Below are 21,542 nucleotides of genomic sequence, written 5' to 3' on the forward strand. Positions count from 1 at the left end.
CATATTTGATGACTTTTCCAATTTATTTCGATTTTTCGTTGAGGCACACGCTACATGTAAAATTTATGTGATACGTGAGTGTTGAAATTTTAATTATTGGTCAACATTCATTTCACCGAAATTTTGATGTCTACAATTTGAACCGGAATTTTTTATTATTACATAAAGATTATTCCTTTATGGATCGTATCACTATAGAAAGCTTTTACAGTATAAAAATTATGTTATTTATTTTATTTTCTGTAAATGATTAATTAGAAATTAAGTACTCTATAGGGCTCTAAGTTATCTACTTAAGCACAATATATTTTAGAGTTTAAGTGTACTTTTAGATTAATAATATTGAATATTGCTCATTGATCTGTCAACACCTAACATGAATGTAAATTTATAATTCAAACAAGTACTCTAATTTCAAGAACGAATAAAAAAAATTCAGTTGAAACTTGGATTAACAATCATGTTTTGCGTATTATTGTCACCTTTTACTAAGAAGTGAACCTTAAAAACACGATTTTAAGTTAAGGGTTGGTTTGGTATTAAGGATCGGATTTGGGATTGATATTTCATTATATTTAAGTTACGCCGAAAAAAGAAATGACAATTTTGTGGTAAAGTTGGAGGTAGGAGATGAATTACTCATCCTCTCCAAAATGGGAGAATTAGAAGGGACAAGTTTACTTCATGTCTAATCCTTTTTTAATCCCCTTCAAAAGAAAAATCATTCTCCTTTACTTTCAAAATGCCTTGAATTTAGAGAATTATCTATTTCAATACAATCTTTATACTAAACGAGGCTAAGAGTTAGTTTAACTTCACTTGTCATTTGGTTCAAAACAGGTACAAAATATCAATACCGATCACCATTGCTTTAATTATCATTTGACAATAATTAAGTGGGTCGCTTAGCTTTAGCATTAATGTACATGGTTAAGTATGGCTGTATAAGAGCATCTCCACCAGTCTCTTTATTGCTCTTGCTATTGGATTAAACTGCCTCCAACCCAGAAAAACCTCATCCACCGGTCTAAAATTGGAGAGGCAAATGGGGGCAAGGGCTTGTGCCCTTGCAACAATTACACGAGCTTGCGGCCTTTTCAATCAGCACGGGGGTGAGGGAGCGCCCCACCCACGTGATAGCCCACCCCAGCCCACCCACATGACAGCACAATTGTAATGCTTGCAGACCGTTGGATTTCCAACAGTCCTTTCATCTGGACTGTTGGATTTTCAATATTAAAAACATTGAAAATACAGAAAGAATATTAAAAGAATACCAAAAATTTTAAAAAAATACAAATGTTTTTTAACAACGCACTTAAAATTAGGTACACTTGAGAAACTTAAAAAGTTCAACCATCTTCTTCAAAGAACAAACTTACTAAGTACACAAGGTACAAACATAAAAAAATATACATTTTTGAGTATTATTCGCTTTGTCCTTACCCTTTCTCCTTCCAAACAAATGAACTTGCACAAAGACAATTACTGTTTAGAGTGATAGTAAGTGCAATTTCATGTTACTCAATACTACGGTTTGGTGGTATTCCTCTTCACTTATAAGTGAGAGATCACATGTTCGAATCTCTTAGATAACGAATTCGATACCAAATTAAGTTGTCCATTGTGTGTAGCTGAACTCCTCCTCCCTTGGCGTAAAATATATCGTTGTACTAAAATAAAATGTAATTTCATTGCCCTTACCTATCAATTATCTTTACCCTTTATTAACCAGTGGAAATGCTCTAAAACATCTTTTCGTTTACAAATATTTTATGATATAGAGGCTGATCGTTTTGTATTGGTTGATTGAAGATAGTTAAATAGGTAGCCACCATGTGGTTTGTGCGATACTTTTGATGGTGAAGATTGTCGGCTTTGCGATGCGAGATTAAACACATGCAAATTAAAACCGTATCATGTGTGTGTAAAGAGGCTAATAAGAAATTATAGGTTCTCTGTACTTGGATATATAAATCATATATGACATGCGACCCATTAACAGGTATTGAATCATTTAAAACTGATTTTTAGTATTACTTATGTATCAACTTGAATTATATTAATTATTATAACATAACTGAATTATGACATGATGACCTGGTTCTTTCTATATTAAGCGATAAATCCATTACAGTTTCAATTATGGTGAGTGAATAATATTTAAGTGTAGCACGTGATGCTTTATTTAGTTGGATTAATAAGGCTACAGATGCAGTTGTGTCCTACTCGTTCAGAAGGGTATTGTCCCTGAATTTTTATTCAACATTCTTGCAGAAGATGTAAAAAAGATCTGTCACTGAGACGGAAAGGGGGTGTGGGGAATACACTAATCGTGTTGAAGATTGTCCATTTGCATTCTTCCTTGTACAAATTGTAAAATAAAAGCGACTCGATTGTACATTACATGAATGAATATATTGGATTTGGATTAACTATATTTGACATGAATATTTACATAAGAATTTTTCAAGTGTTAATAATAAACGTGTAGAATTTGTTATGTCATACACGAGTAAAATAGCAATGTTTGAGGATTTGACACGGCAAATTTGTAAATCGTGAAAGTGACTTTATTTTATTTTATGTCATAACTTAAAAAGTTTGACTTATTTTTTCTAAATGCTTTTACTTCGAACTCTTGTATAATTATAGGATTAACTATAATCAAAACGAACACGCATTATAAATTTTGAATTAGAAATAATTTCCAAAATTCGATGTACTTCTTTAAGTGTGGGACACATCTCATGTTTGCCGAATCTAAAAACCATCGCCTTTGCATCCTAACACAGACCATTTCAACAGTTTTTCAAGCCTCCCTTCATGCCCTTGTCGCCTCTAATGCATTTAATCGAGCCAGAGCTCGAAACATCTGGAATTCATTTTGATCTTAATCACATTGGGATGGTATGGGGGAACAAGTCCAACACAAGGTGTTCCACATCCAAATTCTCCCACTCCTTTGAGTATAGTTTGAGGTATAAATATTGCTTGTATTAAAAAAAATTAGTATTTTAAGTTTTTTTTAATAAATAAATAAAACATGCAAGTTAATTCCCCTCTCAAAAAAGCAATATTTGTCTGTACAGCATGACTAGCATAGTGATGGTTAACTAATGTTGAACACAAACGCGTACGTGAACGCTTGATAACAAAGACTAAGTCACCCCAAACTATAGATAGCACAGTCGTCGGATTGGGACCAAGCTAAATTTAGGGTGTGACTGTCAAACATCGTCATTCGGAACGCGGCCTAGGACTCAACTTTGACGGCCATGCATTACCTAACTTTTTCAGTCTTTTAACAACATATTTTTACCCCCAAAAAAAATGTGGGTACTTCCACCTAAATAAATAATAATTTAATTATTTGAGTTAAAAAAATTAATTAATTATTTAGCAGTATTTAACAGTACGAAAAACGTGGATCTAACTATATCTAGAGATTTGGACTTGCGGGGACTTCACCATGCATGCATGTGAATGCAAACACTGTTCATACCAGTTATATACTCTAAATACTAAATATTATTGGGAATTGTTATTGTCACCTTCAAAAATCTCATTCTACATTTCAGACATTTTATATTTGGAAAGAAAAATATACTTGTAAGAAGGAGTGTAGAATGAGATTTTTGAAGTGCCAATAACATTTCCCATATTATTTTGCATTACAAATACAAATAGATAAAAATGTACGAGAGAAAATATATTTAGAGTGGCAATCACATTTTTAATTAACATGTATTTTTTTAAATATGACATTCTTAAAAAAGTTGAGGCTTCACCATAAATAAATTGACAACATGAAAAATAGTCTAATTATCTATAAGCACATATAATGTTTCTTCTTTTCTTAATACTGTCAAACAGTCTCTGTCCCTAAAACCCGTGCATGCATGCCATATTTGAATGGGGAACGTTTGGGCTACCACTTGCAACTTGAAAACAAAGCAAGTTGCAGGGAAAATCTGCACCAACTAAGTGTAACTGAACGAATCTTAGGCAATCTTCAATCGAAAGGGGCCAAATGATCATGTTTAGCTCTATAGCTCTGCAAGAAATTATTTTTTAATGAACAATGACATGCCATATTTTATACCATTTACAACCGAATGAGCTAAAAAATCATAGGCCAAACATAAAAAAAGATTGTACCTAAATCAACGTCACTAAATAGTTTAATGTTAGGTTTATCAAATAAATTAAATTTAATTACGTATATATGCAACATTCCATTAGACCAACCACAACTATGTTTTGGCTTTTGCATGCGTCCTGGTTGTATTATTATTTTTTTAAGCCCAAATACAGGTTTAATTATTAGTCTGTCCACATGCATGGTATAATTCTTTTTGCAAAAGTACATAAGATAATATACTAAAAAAAGTATATAATATAAGAAAAATATATAAATATTATTATGAAATTTTAATAGTCAATACCGGGAATGGGATTACTTGCAAAATATGCAATTAAAATGTTTATTTTGTGTACGAAAAGAAGAGATAAGTAATTAGCTTTTTGGTAAAGATGCTGTAATTAATTAAGTTGATGCATCACTTGAGAAGAGATTCTGCTGCAATGTCGTTTCTTTCAATCGACATGTGATTAAGCATGGAACTTGTCTGGTTTATGGGACCGGAAGGCGCTGCTGCATTGGGCTGGCTGGCTGGTTCATTTTGACCAGCACGCTGGCCTGGTGTCTTATTTATAGTTGGGTAGGGCTTACAAGTTTTTTGGTCTAATTTTCGGTTAGAGACGATTTTCGTGTGAAATAAATTATATTTTGGCATATGATCATTTGACCGAGTCAGTTGGAAATGATCTTATTTTCCTAAGGGATAAGAAGGAAGGATTAGGGCCCACAAATAATTTGATTAAGATGTGTTAATTAATCAAGCCGAGTGAAGTGTATATTATGAACAAATGAAAAAAATTTGTGAGGATTCCGAAGATCCTCAAATCATATATGTTTATCATATATCGTGTAGCTAGTTTTCGTTAAGTACTATTTATATTTAATTTTAAATAAAAAAATTACAATAATTTATAACCGTACAATATATTATGAACAAATGTAATTTAAAGATCATCAAGATTCTCACAAAGAGGATCAGCAAGAATCCTCTCTCAATCAAGCCATTCACGCCGCCTTGGAGTCATCCATTTGTTTGTTTGTTTATTGATATAATTGAATTATTTTTGTATTTGTCAAGACAATGTAGACAAAAGGACCCCATGCACAAGTGGCTGTTGAAAACTAGGTATTCTTCTCCCTTGCCATTGCCAATGCCAGCTCTCCTTCCTTCCCTTCTTTCTAGAAGGCGTTGAAACTTTATCTGGCTGGCCACCTTCCGTTCTTTCGAAACCGGATCTCCTTTTGAGATTAGAAAGCTGAGCTTCTTGAGCAAAAGATTTGGACTGTTGAAATTTGATTCAACGGTTAAATTATTATAACTTTTAGAGAAGTCTCATATTTGTAGCGTTAGATTAAATTTTAACGGCCCAAATCTTTTGCTCAGGAGGCTCAACCTCTTAGGGATCTGGTTCCCTTCTTTCGTTCAAATCCAAGAGGAAAAGATATATGAACGGTGGATGACTTTTTGTCTACTTGTTTTTTACATGGTAATTCGGATTAATAGTGTTCCTGCTGTAAAACATTAGTCCATCTCCAATTAAAATGGCTAAATATCATTCCATTCAAAATTAAAGCTCTCCAAAATAAAAAAAAATTTAAATGACCAGGGTCATGTCATATTCATATATCATCTTCAACCGAATGAGCTAAACATAGCTTCCTTAATAATTTATTAATTTTAAGTTTATACTTTAAATTTATTGGTTAATTTAATTAAAATATTTGGATGTTTTCAAATTTAACCGTTAAATTTGAATCAATTATTGCAACTGAGAAGCTGAGCTTCAAAAAGGGGTTAAGATGGAGGGCTACATTTGACTAGTCTAATGCTCCTTTGGCCAAATAATGCTCCGGTAGGCTCCACAGAACTATAGCTCAACCATCGATTGGAGATAAATTTTTGAGCAAATCAGAGTATTTTTCGAATTTATGACTTTTAGTCCTCTCCATTAGAGATGGCCTTAAGTATGAAGTTTTGGTATTTTGTTCATGACTTTACTAAAATGATATTTTTGTTTCTTTTTACTAGTTGGCTCCTTAGCGTTAAAGAAGTCGTTCTTAATTACAAATAAATAACAAGAGTGGGACATTTGCATAAACGTACGGCATTTAGCTCATACCCATTTTTTTTAACAAACAATATTATCTACACTAAAAGGGAGGGATGAACTTAGTCTCACAATGGATTAGCAATAATGTGATTTAAATTTTCCTTTGACGATAATCAAACTTAAGACCTCTCACTTACAAGTAAAGAAGAATACTATTAAACCGTGGTACTAAATGAGAACTTATACACAGTATTATACACACATATGTGGAATTGTGATTGGTTTGTAAGAGGGATTTGGATCCTATCCTGAGCTAATGGAGAGGATCCTCCTAACCTATCATCGTGGGCTGTTGAATTTTTATACAACGGCTACAATTATTATAACTTTAAAGGGACCTCCTTGTTTGTAGCCGTTGGATAAAAATCTAACAGCCCACGATGATAGATCAGGATGATCCTTTTTATTAGCTCAGGAGATGATCCAAATCCTTGTAAGAGGAACGAGGGGAAGTACTTCCTCTGAAACAATTTTTTATTATTAATAAAACTTGGAACACATACTATAAAATTACGTAAAAGATAATGAAGTGACCCATGTACTTCTTTTTTTTTCTCTTTCATCATGATGTCAAAATTCCTCTTAAGATTTATGTTGTTAGTATGAATGTGTTACAAAATTAGGGAATACTGAAAGTTTTGTTCTTGTCATTTGTCCTAAAAAAAAGGAATTTGAGTTTCTTAGGTGCTTCTTCTCACTCGAATTTCTAAAGTCCACCATTGAGATCACTCTATTTACAATTTAAAATGTTACATTTATCACATTTGTATCACTTCTTTAACAACTCTTTAATAAATGTAAGATATACTTATATTATTGAGCTATGGTGAGAAAAAATGATACGAATGTGATTATAAAATGTAGTAAATTTAAGTTGCAAAATACTAGCAATTTTTTCATTTCAACTTTCTCAACTCTTCTCATGCCACACGTACTTCACTTGCACTTAAAACTAAAATTTTAAGAGTGTTCATATACCACCACCCCATAATCTTTTTTCTTTCACCCCCGATACTCGTGCTAGTTAATCCATAATGAAAGCACGAGTTCTATATCTTCCGTCCACCCCACTCGTCCAAATTTTATCTCTTCTTTTCTCCCTACTTTTCAACCCTTAATTCAGGAATAAGTATGAATACAAATCTTAAATTTATATCTGGTAGGGGGAGAAAGAAAGAGATAGAGAGGAATAGAGAAAGGAGGAAAAAAAAAAATAAAAGAAAGAAAAAAAGGAAGGTAACTTTCCCAGCGACAAAGAGAAAAAGAGCTAAAGCTGCCACATGTGGTGCTTGGTTGTGGTTTGTTTTCGGCTGGATTGGCGGGGACGTTGTGGTTATTCCACTTTTCTAAAATCTCCAAGTTACAATCATTCTTTATTTAGATTTGTTTTATTTAGAACTTAAAACTGTTAGGGATATTATAGGATTACAAGTGGATGGAAGAGAGTGTTTAGTTTTTAAAACTTTTTATGGTGAGTGAAAATATAACATCGGCGGGAAATAAGACTATAAAGTAGACATAGTAACAGTCCATTTTAATTAATTAAAATCCCACTATTTCTCTTCCATTGTTAGTATAATTAAAATTTTAATTTTGCATGCTTGTGGAATACACATGATATACATAGAAGTGAAGAAATTAAAGTAAGAAAGTAAGTAAGAAGAGTAGTATTTTAAGGTGGGTGACCTCATATGATATCGAAAGACGATAACAAACAGAAATTAGAATCACACGATCATTGGTAAAAGAGTAGCAAGTAAAGAGAAAGTAGGTAAAACAAAAGCTGAGAAGATGTGTTACGTATGCATGCATATCAAATTCTTGTGGCTGGGCAGCGACTGGCATCGTCAATGTGGTAGAGAATGAGATGGTCCCTCGATGAGTACAGTCGAAACATACTACAAGAACCAAACATCAGTTAGGATTAGTTCAACTAATGTAATATTTGGAGGAATATACAACGTTGATATTTGATTAAATTAGAGTCGAAGTCGTGTATACGATAATGGGCCCATTCTCTCTGAAGGTATTCTTACTTTGCAGTAAAATGGATATCGGTTGTCGCCTGTCGGTCACGCTTAACTTCGAATTTCAAACAATTCTACCGTTTATTTTTATTTTAGTGAGATTTTCTGTTACTAAAGGCCGTAGTAATTGAAACTTGACAGCAACATAACAGAATATTCTCACGATCTGAACGAGTATATAACCGTGGATCCAATATCATAACATTTTCCCACCATCACAAGAAATAGCATTTATTATTATAAAAGAAACAAAAAGAAGAGAAAAAGACAGGAGAAAGCATTTATTGTATTAATTTATTTAATTGTTTAATTTGCGAGGAGCTAGACGATAAGAAACTCTCCTGATTCTATTTTCTTGAAAATAAGAGAGGAAAAGTCATTGAGAACAACGCGGCCTACAATTGGTCGCCAAAATACAGCAGCGGTCAAAATATAGGGGAGATTACCCGTACACAATGACCAAACCACCCTTACCATATGCGGAAAGACTTTTTTTTTTTTTTTGGTTATAGGAAGACTTAAGTGTAGTCGTGCAATTCACATGATCATTTATACATACCACACCAATCTCGCATCCCACCCTCCTGTGCCTAGTGTGATTTGTGTTGAAAATTTTAGGTACGGACGACCAAATTATTTAATCGTCCGGCCAGAGACATATTGGGTGTGCGGGGCTAGTCTTGAATTGATATGGCATTATGGGGGTGTTTTGCGTGGTCGGACCGCCAGGTGTTCGGTCACCCTTATAAAAAAATAAAAAAATCATATAAGCGTCTCTCCCCTCCCCTTTCCTCTCTTTTATTTTTTTTATTTTTTTTAGTACCTCTCCTAATCCCCTTTCCTTTCCTCTTTTTTTTTTGTTTTTTTAGTAGATTGATATTATTTTTGTTTTTTTAGTACATTGATATTTTTACATTAATGAGAAAGGAAGTTCAATTAAGCCATATAATAAGCAACCTATTTTGATATCAAATTCGTCATCTAAGAAATTCAAACCTAAAACCTATCACTTTAATATGAAAAGAAATACTACCAAGTAATAATATAAAATATTGATACGATTTAATTGTAATGATTTAAATAGAAAGAAATGAAAAAAAAAAAGAAACTAAGAAGAGAAACGAGAATCCTAATCCGAAATTCCGAACCCAGCCGCGGTGTGAATAGACGGATTGGTACGATTTTGACTAAGCACCCATGCTTCCCATCATACACGAGAAATTAAAATATTAATAAAAAATAAAAGCAAAAGAAAAGCCAGTTGGGCAGAGAGAGACGACTCACTCTCTCTCCCTCTCTCTCTTTCGGAGACTCTTCTTCTTTGTCCTGCTAAGACCTTGTTAGTCTATATAATGCTGAACCAAATCAATGGCAGAAATATCTCTTTCTTTTTCTCTCTCTCTCTCTCTTCACATTTTCTCACTCTTCACGAAAAACCAAGAAGCGAAGTGTGACGAATTTTGACAAGACAAGAAGCAAAGCAAAAAACCATTCTTTTGCTGATGGTCAATTTTCAACTCGAACATAGGAGTTCAATCGGTTTTTCTGAAACTTTGTTCATCTGATTTGGTTGTGTTTGTCAAATTCAATACTTGAAATCTCGATTTTTGAGTGATTTGGTGGTTTGGGAGTTTAAAAAATGGCGACATTAGCCGGAGATGATCTGGCTCGGCAGTCCAGTGTGGCGAGGCAGTCGAGCAGCCGGCGGAGCTGGCGGTCGACTAGTGTTCGGGAAATGTGGAACGCGCCGGACGTGTTCCAGCGGAGCGGGCGGCAGCAGGCGGTGGATGAGGAGGAGGAGCTCAAGTGGGCCGCCATAGAGAGGCTGCCCACTTATGATAGGATGAGGAGGGGGATGCTGAGACAGGCCGTGAGCAATGGGAGATTTGTAACTGAAGAAGTCGACGTTGCGAATCTTGGGGCGCAAGACAAGAAGCAGTTGATGGAGAGCATACTTAAGGTCGTGGAGGATGATAATGAAAGGTTCTTGCAGAGGCTCAGAGCCAGAAATGACAGGTTTGTCTCTTGTTTCTGCTTTGTGTTGTTTGTTTGGTTGATGAGAAAGTCAGTAGGAAAAAAAGTTGAGTTGGATTGAAATTTTGGGGAAAAGGGAAAGAATAAGATTTCAATTTGAAACTTTTTTTATTTTGATACAACAACATATTTACACTAAGAGTTAAGGACTAAATTGGTATCGAACTAAAATCTCACGCTTACAAGTGAATAGGATTATTAGACCGAAGAACTAAGTGGCGGATATTCGAAACTCTTTGAGTTGGGGTTTGAGAAAACATAAACTTTGAAATCATGAAAACAGATGAATCGAAGATTTGTTTTTCCTTGGTTTTCTTGTTAAAATTGTGTTTGGTTTGGAATTTTGGATTATTTTTGTAAATTTGTGTTTTAATTTGGAAACAGGGTTGGAATTGAGGTTCCTAAGGTTGAGGTTAGATTCCAGAATTTATCAATAGAAGGAGATGCGTATGTTGGCACCAGAGCACTTCCAACTCTGCTGAATTCCACCTTGAACCAACTTGAGGTATTGTTTCGACATCTCTTAATACCGAACCTTGCTTCTTAATCTAGCATTTTGCCAGCGGATCTTAGATTTCTAAATGTGCACCTGTGAACAGGGACTAGTTGGATTGATTGGACTCTCAAAATCAAAGAAGAGAGTTGTCAAGATACTCCAAGATGTGAGCGGTGTTGTTAAACCATCAAGGTATGCTCACAGCTTTACCAATTTAACATCTTCATGGACTAGGTGTAAGTTCTGTTGCATCAATGAAAAAAAATTAGTCAATCATCATGAACAAACTCATGTTCCTCTGAAAAGAAGACGGAAACTAATCTTTTGTTATGCTGCTCGTGTGACGGTAGTTTTGTTTCCAAATTTCAACCATAAGTTATTGCTTTGTTTTTCAGGATGACACTGCTTCTTGGACCTCCATCGTCAGGAAAAACAACACTGCTAAAAGCACTTGCTGGCAAACTCGATAAAGATCTAAGGGTTTGTAATCTTCTCTATTTCATTACGTTTTATCAGAGTTATCAATTGATTAATGCGTGTACGTCTATACATTTTCGTATGTATTGACAAGATGTGTTATAAACAGGTAACTGGGAAGGTGACCTATTGCGGCCATGAATTCCACGAATTTGTGCCTCAGAGAACTTCTGCTTATATTAGCCAGCATGATCTTCATTATGGAGAGATGACAGTTCGTGAAACATTGGATTTCTCCGGACGTTGCCTGGGAGTTGGAACCAGGTACGATATGCTGGTAGAGTTATCTAGACGGGAGAAAGATTCAGGTATCAAACCCGATCCTGAAATCGACGCATTCATGAAAGCCACATCTATGGTTGGCCAGGAAACTAGTTTGATCACAGATTACGTTCTCAAGGTTTGTTGATTCAATCATAGGATTGTATTCTTGTTCCATCATTCTTATCGTACAAGGCTAACGTCTTTTAATTATTCTGATAGATACTTGGACTTGATATCTGTGCTGATATTATGGTGGGTGATGACATGAGAAGGGGCATATCCGGTGGACAGAAGAAACGTGTAACTACTGGTACGTTATTGTATGTCATTTGAATTATTCCGTGATGTTACGCTTTATATTTGTATCTGAGCGTGTTTAAGATAACAACCGTGTCATTTTTGCATGTTAAGTTATAAAATATTTCTAAGATTTTCTATAAACTTATGCACCAATGTGGTTTCTGCAACTGGCGCTTTTATTTTTTTAGAAACCGTTGTTATTCTTGGTTCGTATGATAGGAATGGTAGTTAAGATACAAAACTATTTCCTGGTATTCTAATTCTCAATGTCTATTCTGAATGCAGGAGAAATGTTGGTTGGACCAGCGAAAGCATTTTTCATGGATGAAATATCAACGGGGCTGGACAGTTCCACAACCTTTCAGATTGTCAAGTTCATGAAGCAGATGGTTCATATTATGGAAGTGTCAATGGTCATCTCTCTCTTGCAGCCTGCACCTGAGACGTATGATCTGTTTGACGACATTATGCTTCTTTCTGAGGGTCAAATTGTGTACCACGGTCCACGTGAAAACGTGCTTGAGTTCTTTGAATTTATGGGGTTCAAATGCCCTGACAGAAAAGGTGTTGCAGACTTCTTGCAAGAAGTGACGTCTAAGAAGGACCAAGAACAATACTGGTTTAAGAAGAACCAACCCTACAGATTTGTTTCAGTATCCGATTTTGTTCGAGCATTCACCACTTTTCATGTTGGCCAACGTCTTGTGGAGGAACTAAGAGTTCCTTATGATAAAAGATCAGTCCATCCTGCTGCTCTGGTGATGGATAAGTACGGAATATCCAATATGGAGCTCTTCAAGGCATGCTTTGCAAGGGAATGGTTGCTGATGAAGCGTAACTCTTTCGTGTACATATTCAAAACTACGCAGATAACAATCATGGCTACAATTGCTCTGACGGTATTCTTAAGAACAGAAATGAAAGCTGGAAGAACAGAAGATTCGGCAAAATTCTGGGGAGCACTGTTTTTCAGTCTCATTAACGTCATGTTTAACGGAATGGCAGAGCTTGCAATGACAGTTTTCAGGATTCCTGTCTTCTTTAAACAAAGGGATGCCCTGTTCTATCCTGGCTGGGCTTTTGGCTTGCCCATTTCGCTAACCAGAATTCCCATTTCACTAATGGAATCTGGGATATGGATTGTTCTAACATACTACACCATCGGGTTTGCACCTGCGGCCAGTAGGTAAGCTTCAATCTTATCAGTCATATCATTCTCAAAAGCTTTATTTTTGTGCTGCTAAAGAAATTACGAAAGATATGCAATTGAATTATTCTTTAATCTGACATGTACATATGCTCAGGTTCTTCAAACAGTTTTTGGCTTTCTTCGGCGTACATCAGATGGCACTCTCCCTTTTCCGTTTCATTGCTGCCCTTGGAAGAACAGAGGTTGTTGCGAGTACAATTGGTTCCTTTACATTGCTACTGGTGTTTGTCCTTGGAGGGTTTGTTGTCGCTAAAGGTTAGAAATCCTTCTCATTTCATTGTCGAAGTAAGCTGGTGCATTTACCAATTTGACACCAGCACCTTACAGATTTCTAAATGATTGCACTGATGACTGATACTCCTTCCACATGTTATCAAATGTTCACAATATCCCATCTCATTGTGCAGATGACATCAAGCCGTGGATGATATGGGGCTACTATTCGTCACCTATGATGTATGGGCAAAATGCAATTGCTATCAATGAGTTTCTTGATAAAAGATGGAGTGCTGTAAGTTAACTGAAGCATTTATATAATTCACACCGTATCTTAATATTTACCACAACACTTTCACATCTAAAATCGAACTGGTTGAGCTTAACGATATTTTTAATCCCTTTGCACAGCCTGTATTCAATGCCTCTGAAAACACAGTTGGAAAGGTACTTCTCAGGGAAAGAGGACTGTTTACTACAGAGGCTTGGTATTGGACTTGTATTGCTGCGCTCTTCGGATTTACTGTTATCTTCAATATTCTTTTTATGGCAGCACTGACCTACTTAGATCGTAAGTGAACAATTTTCAACTGTCATGAGGTAATGTTACCGTAATGGCTCAAGTGCTGATTATCTATTTTATTATTTTCTCAATTTCAGCCCTAAGTGAAACTAAAACTCTAATTGAGAATGATGAAGACTCTGAACGGAATAAGAAGCGACGATCCAGTCCAGAAGGTACAAATATTATTTCTTGTGGATCCTAACCGGGATGTTTGTTTGTAAAAGATGGTGTATGCTTTACATCTCGATTAGTAGCTTCACTATCAATTATTTTCTTCATCTAATAAATAATGATCAATAACAGGTATTGATATGCAAGTCAGAAATTCTCAAGGAAATAATCAAGCCAAACGAGGAATGGTTTTACCCTTCCAGCCCCTCTCACTCGCTTTCAACCATGTGAATTACTATGTGGATATGCCTGCCGTAAGTACTTTTCTTCTGAAGTTTGGAGTTCTAAACAAGCAAAGCCAGAATTTAATCGTTTTCCAAATTTGTTTTGTTTATGCTAACCTTTTTTGTATCTTTACCAGGAAATGAAGAGCCAAGGGATTGAAGAGACTCGACTCCAACTTCTACGAGATGTCAGTGGTGCATTTAGGCCTGGTGTTTTGACTGCATTAGTTGGTGTCAGTGGTGCTGGAAAGACAACCTTGATGGATGTCTTAGCTGGAAGAAAGACCGGCGGGTACATTGAAGGAAGTATTACCATCTCTGGTTACCCAAAGAACCAAGCCACATTTGCTCGGGTCAGCGGTTACTGTGAACAAAATGATATTCATTCACCATTTGTTACTGTCTATGAGTCTCTCCTGTACTCTGCCTGGCTGCGTCTTGGTAAAGATGTCAAGACCGAAACACGAAAGGTATGTTCCTGATTTCCCATCAAAAACTACTTTTAGCAACTCGAGCATTTATTCTCTTCATAAATTGTTTCATTCCCATAAACATATGCTGACTCTCATTATCTATTTTCTTTCCTTTATGCAGATGTTTGTTGATGAGGTTATGGATTTGGTCGAGCTTCACCCATTGAGAAATGCTTTAGTTGGACTTCCGGGAGTTGATGGACTTTCAACTGAGCAGAGAAAGAGGCTCACTATTGCTGTAGAATTGGTTGCCAACCCGTCCATCATCTTCATGGATGAGCCGACATCAGGTCTTGATGCTAGAGCAGCCGCCATTGTTATGCGTACCGTAAGAAACACCGTGGATACAGGACGAACTGTTGTCTGTACAATTCACCAGCCTAGCATTGACATTTTTGAAGCTTTTGATGAGGTACAAACTGATCTTTTTTTTAATCTGTTTAATTGCTAGAATTTTTCATTATTTCGTGTACAGTATTTCACCTTGACATCGTTTTGCCTTGCAGCTTTTCTTAATGAAAAGAGGAGGACAAGTGATTTATGCCGGTCCTCTAGGTCGCCAGTCTCACAAACTTGTTGAATACTTTGAGGTAAGTTTATACTTGAATCGCTTATGTTAAAAAAAAAAATATTTCAAACATCAATCTCATGCAATCCAAAATGCATCTTACTTTATGAGCTTAAATTGTTTGACTAATACAAGACATCTTGCAGGCTATTCCAGGGGTTGCAAAGATCAAAGAGGGTTACAATCCAGCTACCTGGATGTTGGAGGTCAGCTCAGCCGCCATTGAGGCTCAGAATGATGTGGACTTTGCAGAAATATTTGCAAATTCTGATCTCTATAGGTAAGTTGCATGTAGCTGTGCTTTCTGTTCATTTCCATCATTGCCATCCACTCATCTGTGTGCGCTAATTATTATTTTTCATGCTTTTTGTTTCGTTTGTTCAGGAGAAATCAAGAACTTATCAAGGAACTAAGCGTTCCAGAACCAGGCTCCAGCGATCTTTACTTCCCCACACAATACTCCCAAAGCTTTGCAACACAATGCAAGGCATGCTTCTGGAAACAACACTGGTCATACTGGAGGAACTCACGATACAATGCCATTAGGTTTTTCATGACAATCTCCATTGGAATATTATTTGGTGTTATCTTCTGGGGCAAAGGAGACAAGATGTAAGTTCAAGCACTTTATTATTAGCTACTTATTTCGTACAACATTTTCTTTAAAATGTGATTCGTTGCATGTTTTCTCTAAACATTGCTACTTATACAACGTTTAACTTTTATATCTTCTTGTGAACAGACACAAACAACAAGACCTGATCAATCTTTTGGGAGCTACCTATTCCGCCATTCTCTTCCTTGGAGCTAGCAATGCTTCTGCTGTGCAATCTGTGGTTGCGGTTGAACGAACGGTTTTCTATCGTGAAAGAGCAGCCGGAATGTATTCAGAGTTGCCTTATGCATTTGCTCAGGTAAGATATTGACAGCCACACTCGTTTATGTGCTTGTTTTTGTGTAGTCATTATAATATCATATCTTTGTTTATTGACATATATTGGTGTTATAGGTGGCTATTGAGACAATTTACGTTGCAATCCAAACCTTCGTCTATTCTTGCCTTCTATTTTTCATGATCGGGTACAAGTTCAAGGTGGAGAAGTTTTTGTACTTCTACTACTTCATCTTCATGTGCTTTACCTACTTCTCTATGTACGGAATGATGGTTGTTTCCCTGACTCCTGGCCATCAAATTGCTGCAATTGTTATGTCGTTCTTCTTGAGTTTCTGGAACTTGTTCTCGGGCTTTCTCATTCCCAGGCCGGTATGTCATTTGAACTGTTCTTCCCATTTCGAGTTTTTTTATATGTTATTTACCTTGCTACGGATCATCTCTATTACTACTTTATACCTAATATAAGTCTCAATACTGCAGCTAATTCCCATCTGGTGGAGGTGGTACTACTGGGGTTCTCCCGTTGCCTGGACAATCTATGGTATCTTCACATCTCAAGTTGGTGATATCAAGACTGACATCGACATTCCTATTCAAGGACAACAAAGAGTTGATTTATTTCTCAAAAACTACTTGGGTTTTGACTACGACTTTCTGATCCCTGTCGTCGTTGCTCATCTTGGTTGGGTCCTCCTCTTCTTCTTCGTCTTTGCCTACGGCATCAAGTACCTTAACTTCCAAAGGAGATAAGGAATTTTACTGTATCTTAAAAATTGTTAAATAGATAGTCGAGTGTACAACATTACAGCCAAAGTTAGAGAGACAGTTTGTCCTCTTTCTGTTTTGTTATTGTTTTAGGTATCATACATTTTGTGTAATTTTGTTTGGCTTTGGATACATTTTCGAGATTACGTTTGTATAGCAATATTTATTCTTGATATAGATGCAACGAATAAGAACTTATTCCACCAAAGAGCTCGATGGAAGCGGAACAAAGAAACAACAGAGCAACAGAGATTCTGATAAACTTGAGTTCTGAAGTTGCCAAAGAAATAGCAATATCAGTGGCTTCCTTATTTGTAAAATGAAACAATAATAATACACTTTAATTTTTTGACAAATCACATCATATCCAATATATGTTTCATAAGCTTGAGCTACTCGAGTTGCGACAAGAAAGTAGCATCAGCATTCTCATCATTGCAGTAGAGACAAGGGTGCTGCTCAAACCCTTGTTCTTTCAAAACTTGTCGCGCAAGCAACACGAGCTTTTTGTTGCTTAATTCAACCTCGCGATCCTTCAACACCATTTGGACCGCATTGCTGAATGCCCCGCACGGCTTGCCACCAGTCATAACCGCGTTCGTTACATCCGCGGACATCTCGTTTGCTTGACACCCGCTGAGTAGAATTCCTTCATCGGGCTTAGATGACTCGAATATGTCGAGGACTTCAAGCGGAGGCAAGCGAAACTTGAGGCTGGCGTCGGCTGCAAACAACTCTAGCAAGTGGGTTGCAATATCGGATGTGTTTATTCCCGTCAACGATGAGAGGTGGTGCAATATGGTCTCGAAAGCAATGGCCTTTGGCTTGGAGGAAATAGATGATGATTTGCTACTAGTTTCAGTGACATGAGAAGGTCCAATTTGCTCCTTCTCCTTGTCAATGAGGCCTCCACTGTGACATGAGTCTGATATGATTGTAAAGCTTGCTCCCTTCGGCAAACGGTTCACTAATTGTCTAAAATCAACATCTACATGGTGAATTACCAATGTGTTATTATGACAAAAATTAGAGGAGGTGTCCAAAACACTTATGCTTATGAGCGTTTTTCTTATTATTAAAAATAAAAAATAATAAAAAAAACTATAGAAGGTAGAAAATGGTTTTTTAATCAAGTGTTTATCTAGAAAGAATTATAGTTGTTTTTGTAATTAAAAACATTTTATATTATTCTGCCAGATGCACGAGTGAAAATGTTTTGATTATTTAAAAGCGTTTTTAAGCATTTTAAAAGTTATCATTACATATACTCTTAAGGATATAGATTCTCTAACTCTCACATTTTACCATAATAAACGTACATAGCCATTTTCAGTAAATTAGAAAGTATAAAACTATTTGCACCACGTTGTAGACCACATTTCTAATAAAAGTGAGACTTGATCGTATGAGTAGGTCTCACTCATGTTAGTGATGTGAACTGCAACGTCACTAAACAATATGATCCATATGCACGTATCATTACCTGAAGTATAACATATAAGAGAGAAATTAATTAGAACAATTAAATAACTAGACTAAAAGGACACGATATAGTGCATATTAGTAATTTTTAACACCCACCAGTGATAAGGTTGAAATCACAAGGCACAATTGCCTCATCCTGCCTGAAGGGGTTGCCTGGTTTCAATGAGGGAATCCTTGTTCCATGGCCACTGTAATGAAAGTACAAGACATCACCTGGTTTAGCCTGATCAACCATTTCACCAAGTGCCTTCTTAATGTTTGCACCTGTTGGCAAAACTGATGAGGAACCACCAGAACCAGCATCTGCTGCTGCTGCTGCATCAGTCAACAGCTGAATGTCGCTCGGATCGAACCCAAACCGACTCACAAGTGTGTCTCTCATGGTGAGCACATCGTTTATGCAACCATGCAGCTCGTTTCTGGTGTTTGGGTAATTGCACCCCACCAAAACGGCCAACCTCTTCCTTTCAATATTCTCCATAATTTAAAATAATTGCAAGCAGTAATAATCTGAATGTTACTTTTCTTTGTTTTTTTTTGGTATCTTTCAGTTGTTTTGTGGTCGATCTCTTCCAAACTTTTGGTTTTATAGTAATCGTGGGATGTTATGTTATCTCGCTTGAAATTTGGTTCAAGTTATGAACTTGGCTTTCAAGCGTGGGAAGATTACTTTCTGCGTTTTAAAGTCTAGTCCTTCTGAAAAATAGAATGAGTTCACTCCAACCAATCAGAAAAGAGAGAGGCTAATTTGAATGGAAGTTGACAGGAGCATAGAGTGGAGCTATGTTTGAAGCCGAAGTGGTAGAGCATGGTGGTTCCTATTCTTCTCAAGGCTAATGAGAAGGAGTCCAAAACATCTGCACCCAAAATCTTATGCGGTTTTTGTGTGATTTATCATCAATCTCATTTATTGACACCTTATCAGTCATTTAAACCACATTTAACAATGTTAACTCTTAAATTTATCTCCTTAGTAAAAAAAAAAATCAAAAACTAAAAAAAAAAAATGAAGTCAAAATGACACGTATCACTCAAGTAGATAGAGCATAGAGAGGTCATAAAGAGTTTTGCATGAAGACGATTTGAACTCAATGAAAAGAGGGAGGAAATTGGGAGTTTGGTGGAAAAAATTGGGTTGTTGGGTCTAAGAGATGGAAAAAATTGGGCCCAGATACAATTTACTTTTAGTTTTTGATACAATAATATGTTTGGGAGGATTATATTCACACATCCCAAATTACTTCTCCCACATCCTTTTAAATTTTTAATATTTTTCTATCAAGTGTTAGTGGTGTGTAGAAAATGTTAAAAAATTAAAAGGGTGTGAGAGAAGTAATTTGGGATGTGTGAATATAATCTCTCATATGTTTACTGTAAGAGAGGTGAGAGATTTGAGCTAAGTCACACAATGAATTAGTCATATAATAATGTACCATCAAACTCGCTATTAATAAGAGTCAAACCTAAAATCTCTCACTTATAAGTCCAGAAAATTACTACTTAGATCATCATGTTGAGTGAGAAGACATTTTTTTTTTCTTTCAATTTAGGTAAATTGATGCACAAAAATGTATCAACCAAAAGTTGAGTCTAACCCTCTATTCAAGTAAACAAGCTTTTGTTCAACAAAAAAAAAAAAAAAAAAAGAAAGGTTAAACAAGCTTGTGTTTAAGCCGCCCCAAGCCTAAAGTTGACTTCTTACTTGGTGGACTTAAACCATTTTTCTTCCCTCAACCTTAGAGTCAGACCTGGCAATATAGCACACCATCCATTTATACGAAACGAAAATTTCAATGTTTGAGTTGAGCCTTAATATGTTTGGATTTAAGAGAGCGAACACATTATTGGAGATGTGCTTAGTAAGTTTGGATTAAAGCTGACAAACCCGTTAGTAATTAGTTAACGAACGGTTCAAAATGGTCACTTCTAGGTACTCGTCAGGAGCATGTCTATACCAAGTTGTTAAGAGACCCATGTACTGGAATGTGTAATTAGCATTGAGTATTCCGGTGTCTACAATTTATTGATCCGTTCAGTTAAAGTGGCTGAAAGTATATGTTTCCCATTAGGTAAGTAGCCATACACGTCTTTTACTTGGTGAGTTTCATGATAAAGGGCACATTTTAAATACAATTTTTCGTCGTCGGAAAACATAAGAGCCAAGAAGAAGAGTTCAAAATCTTGAGATTATCAACTATATAGTCAAGTTAAACGGTTACACGGGTCTTTTATTATTTTAACATATCAAGTTGGGTCACACGTTATTTTAACGACTCGTCGGATCAAGATTCTTTCATCATTAGCTTAACATGTCGACACAATATGAGTCATTAAGACAACATGTTAACAACTTAACACAAATACGAAAAACACTACCCACTTTCCAGGTCTACTTAGAGTACGTTTTACTTAATTAGTGGTTGGTCGTCTTGGCGGTTGAGGATTTCTAATTGTTATTTTAAAGTGGTTCTCTCCAAAATTGTTTCATCTTTCAGACCTCTACTAAGGAAATTTGATTGACAATTGGCTAAAATGATGAAAACCTACATTTTGATCGTGAAACTTGTCAGACGTCCTTATATATCCATAATATTACTCTTAATACCGTTTCACGCATAGAGAGCCATTATTTTTTTGAAATTGGTTAGTAAATTGAATTGAATTTTGTAGAATCCTTTTTTTTTTTTTGAATAAATGATAATATTTACACTAAGGGGGAGGAGGTGAACTTAGCCTAATCTTTTTTTTTTTTTTTTCCACCCATAGAGAGCCATTAGTTTTTTTTAAATTGGTTAGTAAATTGAATTGAATTTTGTAGAATCTTTTTTTTTTTTTTTGAATAAACGATAATATTTACACTAAAGGGGATGGGGTGAACTTAGCCTAACAATGACCTAGTAATAATGTGGTTCAAATTCGTTTTTGACAAAATCGAACCTAAGACTTCTCACTTACATATGAAAAGGAATATCATTATATCGTAATACTAAATGGCTAGAACAACCATTTTTAATAACACTAGATAAAGTCAGATACAGTGATTGTGTTTAAATATATGATAATTTGAAAAGGAAATTGGAATCAAAATAAATAAAAAATAAAAAAAGGGGAAAAGTA

The 21,542-nt window shown here is 35.7% G+C and overlaps 2 protein-coding genes across 2 annotated transcripts; one reads left to right on the forward strand and one right to left on the reverse strand.

Annotated features, from left to right (window-relative positions):
* Positions 1–9,782: 9,782 nt before the first annotated feature.
* On the forward strand, positions 9,783–17,113 carry LOC103954769 (pleiotropic drug resistance protein 2). The gene is made up of 20 exons (XM_009366598.3): positions 9,783–10,298; positions 10,701–10,821; positions 10,916–11,004; positions 11,208–11,292; positions 11,399–11,689; positions 11,773–11,863; positions 12,139–13,039; positions 13,158–13,318; positions 13,471–13,574; positions 13,691–13,850; positions 13,940–14,017; positions 14,148–14,269; positions 14,377–14,709; positions 14,834–15,124; positions 15,219–15,302; positions 15,427–15,560; positions 15,665–15,892; positions 16,023–16,194; positions 16,290–16,544; positions 16,656–17,113. Exons 1-20 carry the CDS (start codon positions 9,922–9,924, stop codon positions 16,923–16,925), a joined length of 4,347 nt encoding a protein of 1,448 aa, XP_009364873.2. The 5' UTR covers positions 9,783–9,921; the 3' UTR covers positions 16,926–17,113.
* Positions 17,114–17,115: 2 nt separating this feature from the next.
* On the reverse strand, positions 17,116–18,990 carry LOC103954768 (metacaspase-9). The gene is made up of 2 exons (XM_009366597.2): positions 18,522–18,990; positions 17,116–17,928 (listed from the first exon to the last, which is right to left on the reverse strand). Exons 1-2 carry the CDS (start codon positions 18,904–18,906, stop codon positions 17,333–17,335), a joined length of 981 nt encoding a protein of 326 aa, XP_009364872.2. The 5' UTR covers positions 18,907–18,990; the 3' UTR covers positions 17,116–17,332.
* Positions 18,991–21,542: the final 2,552 nt, after the last annotated feature.

The sequence above is a fragment of a genome, unplaced genomic scaffold (genome assembly GCF_019419815.1).
Source record: "Pyrus x bretschneideri cultivar Hongxiangsu unplaced genomic scaffold, Pyrus_bretschneideri_v1 Contig5, whole genome shotgun sequence".
In the NCBI taxonomy this organism is placed as follows: domain Eukaryota; kingdom Viridiplantae; phylum Streptophyta; class Magnoliopsida; order Rosales; family Rosaceae; genus Pyrus; species Pyrus x bretschneideri.

What these genes read in the sequence shown, in the direction of transcription:
- LOC103954769 (XM_009366598.3), top strand. Translation starts at nt 9,922, where the DNA reads ATGGCGACATTAGCCGGAGATGATCTGGCTCGGCAGTCCAGTGTGGCG. An exon ending in TTTGCACCTGCGGCCAGTAG is followed by an intron (nt 13,040 to 13,157) that starts GTAAGCTTCAAT and finishes ACATATGCTCAG; the next exon opens with GTTCTTCAAACAGTTTTTGG. An exon ending in AGGGTTTGTTGTCGCTAAAG is followed by an intron (nt 13,319 to 13,470) that starts GTTAGAAATCCT and finishes CTCATTGTGCAG; the next exon opens with ATGACATCAAGCCGTGGATG.
- LOC103954768 (XM_009366597.2), bottom strand. Translation starts at nt 18,906, where the DNA reads ATGGAGAATATTGAAAGGAAGAGGTTGGCCGTTTTGGTGGGGTGCAAT. An exon ending in TGATTTCAACCTTATCACTG is followed by an intron (nt 17,929 to 18,521) that starts GTGGGTGTTAAA and finishes TTCACCATGTAG; the next exon opens with ATGTTGATTTTAGACAATTA.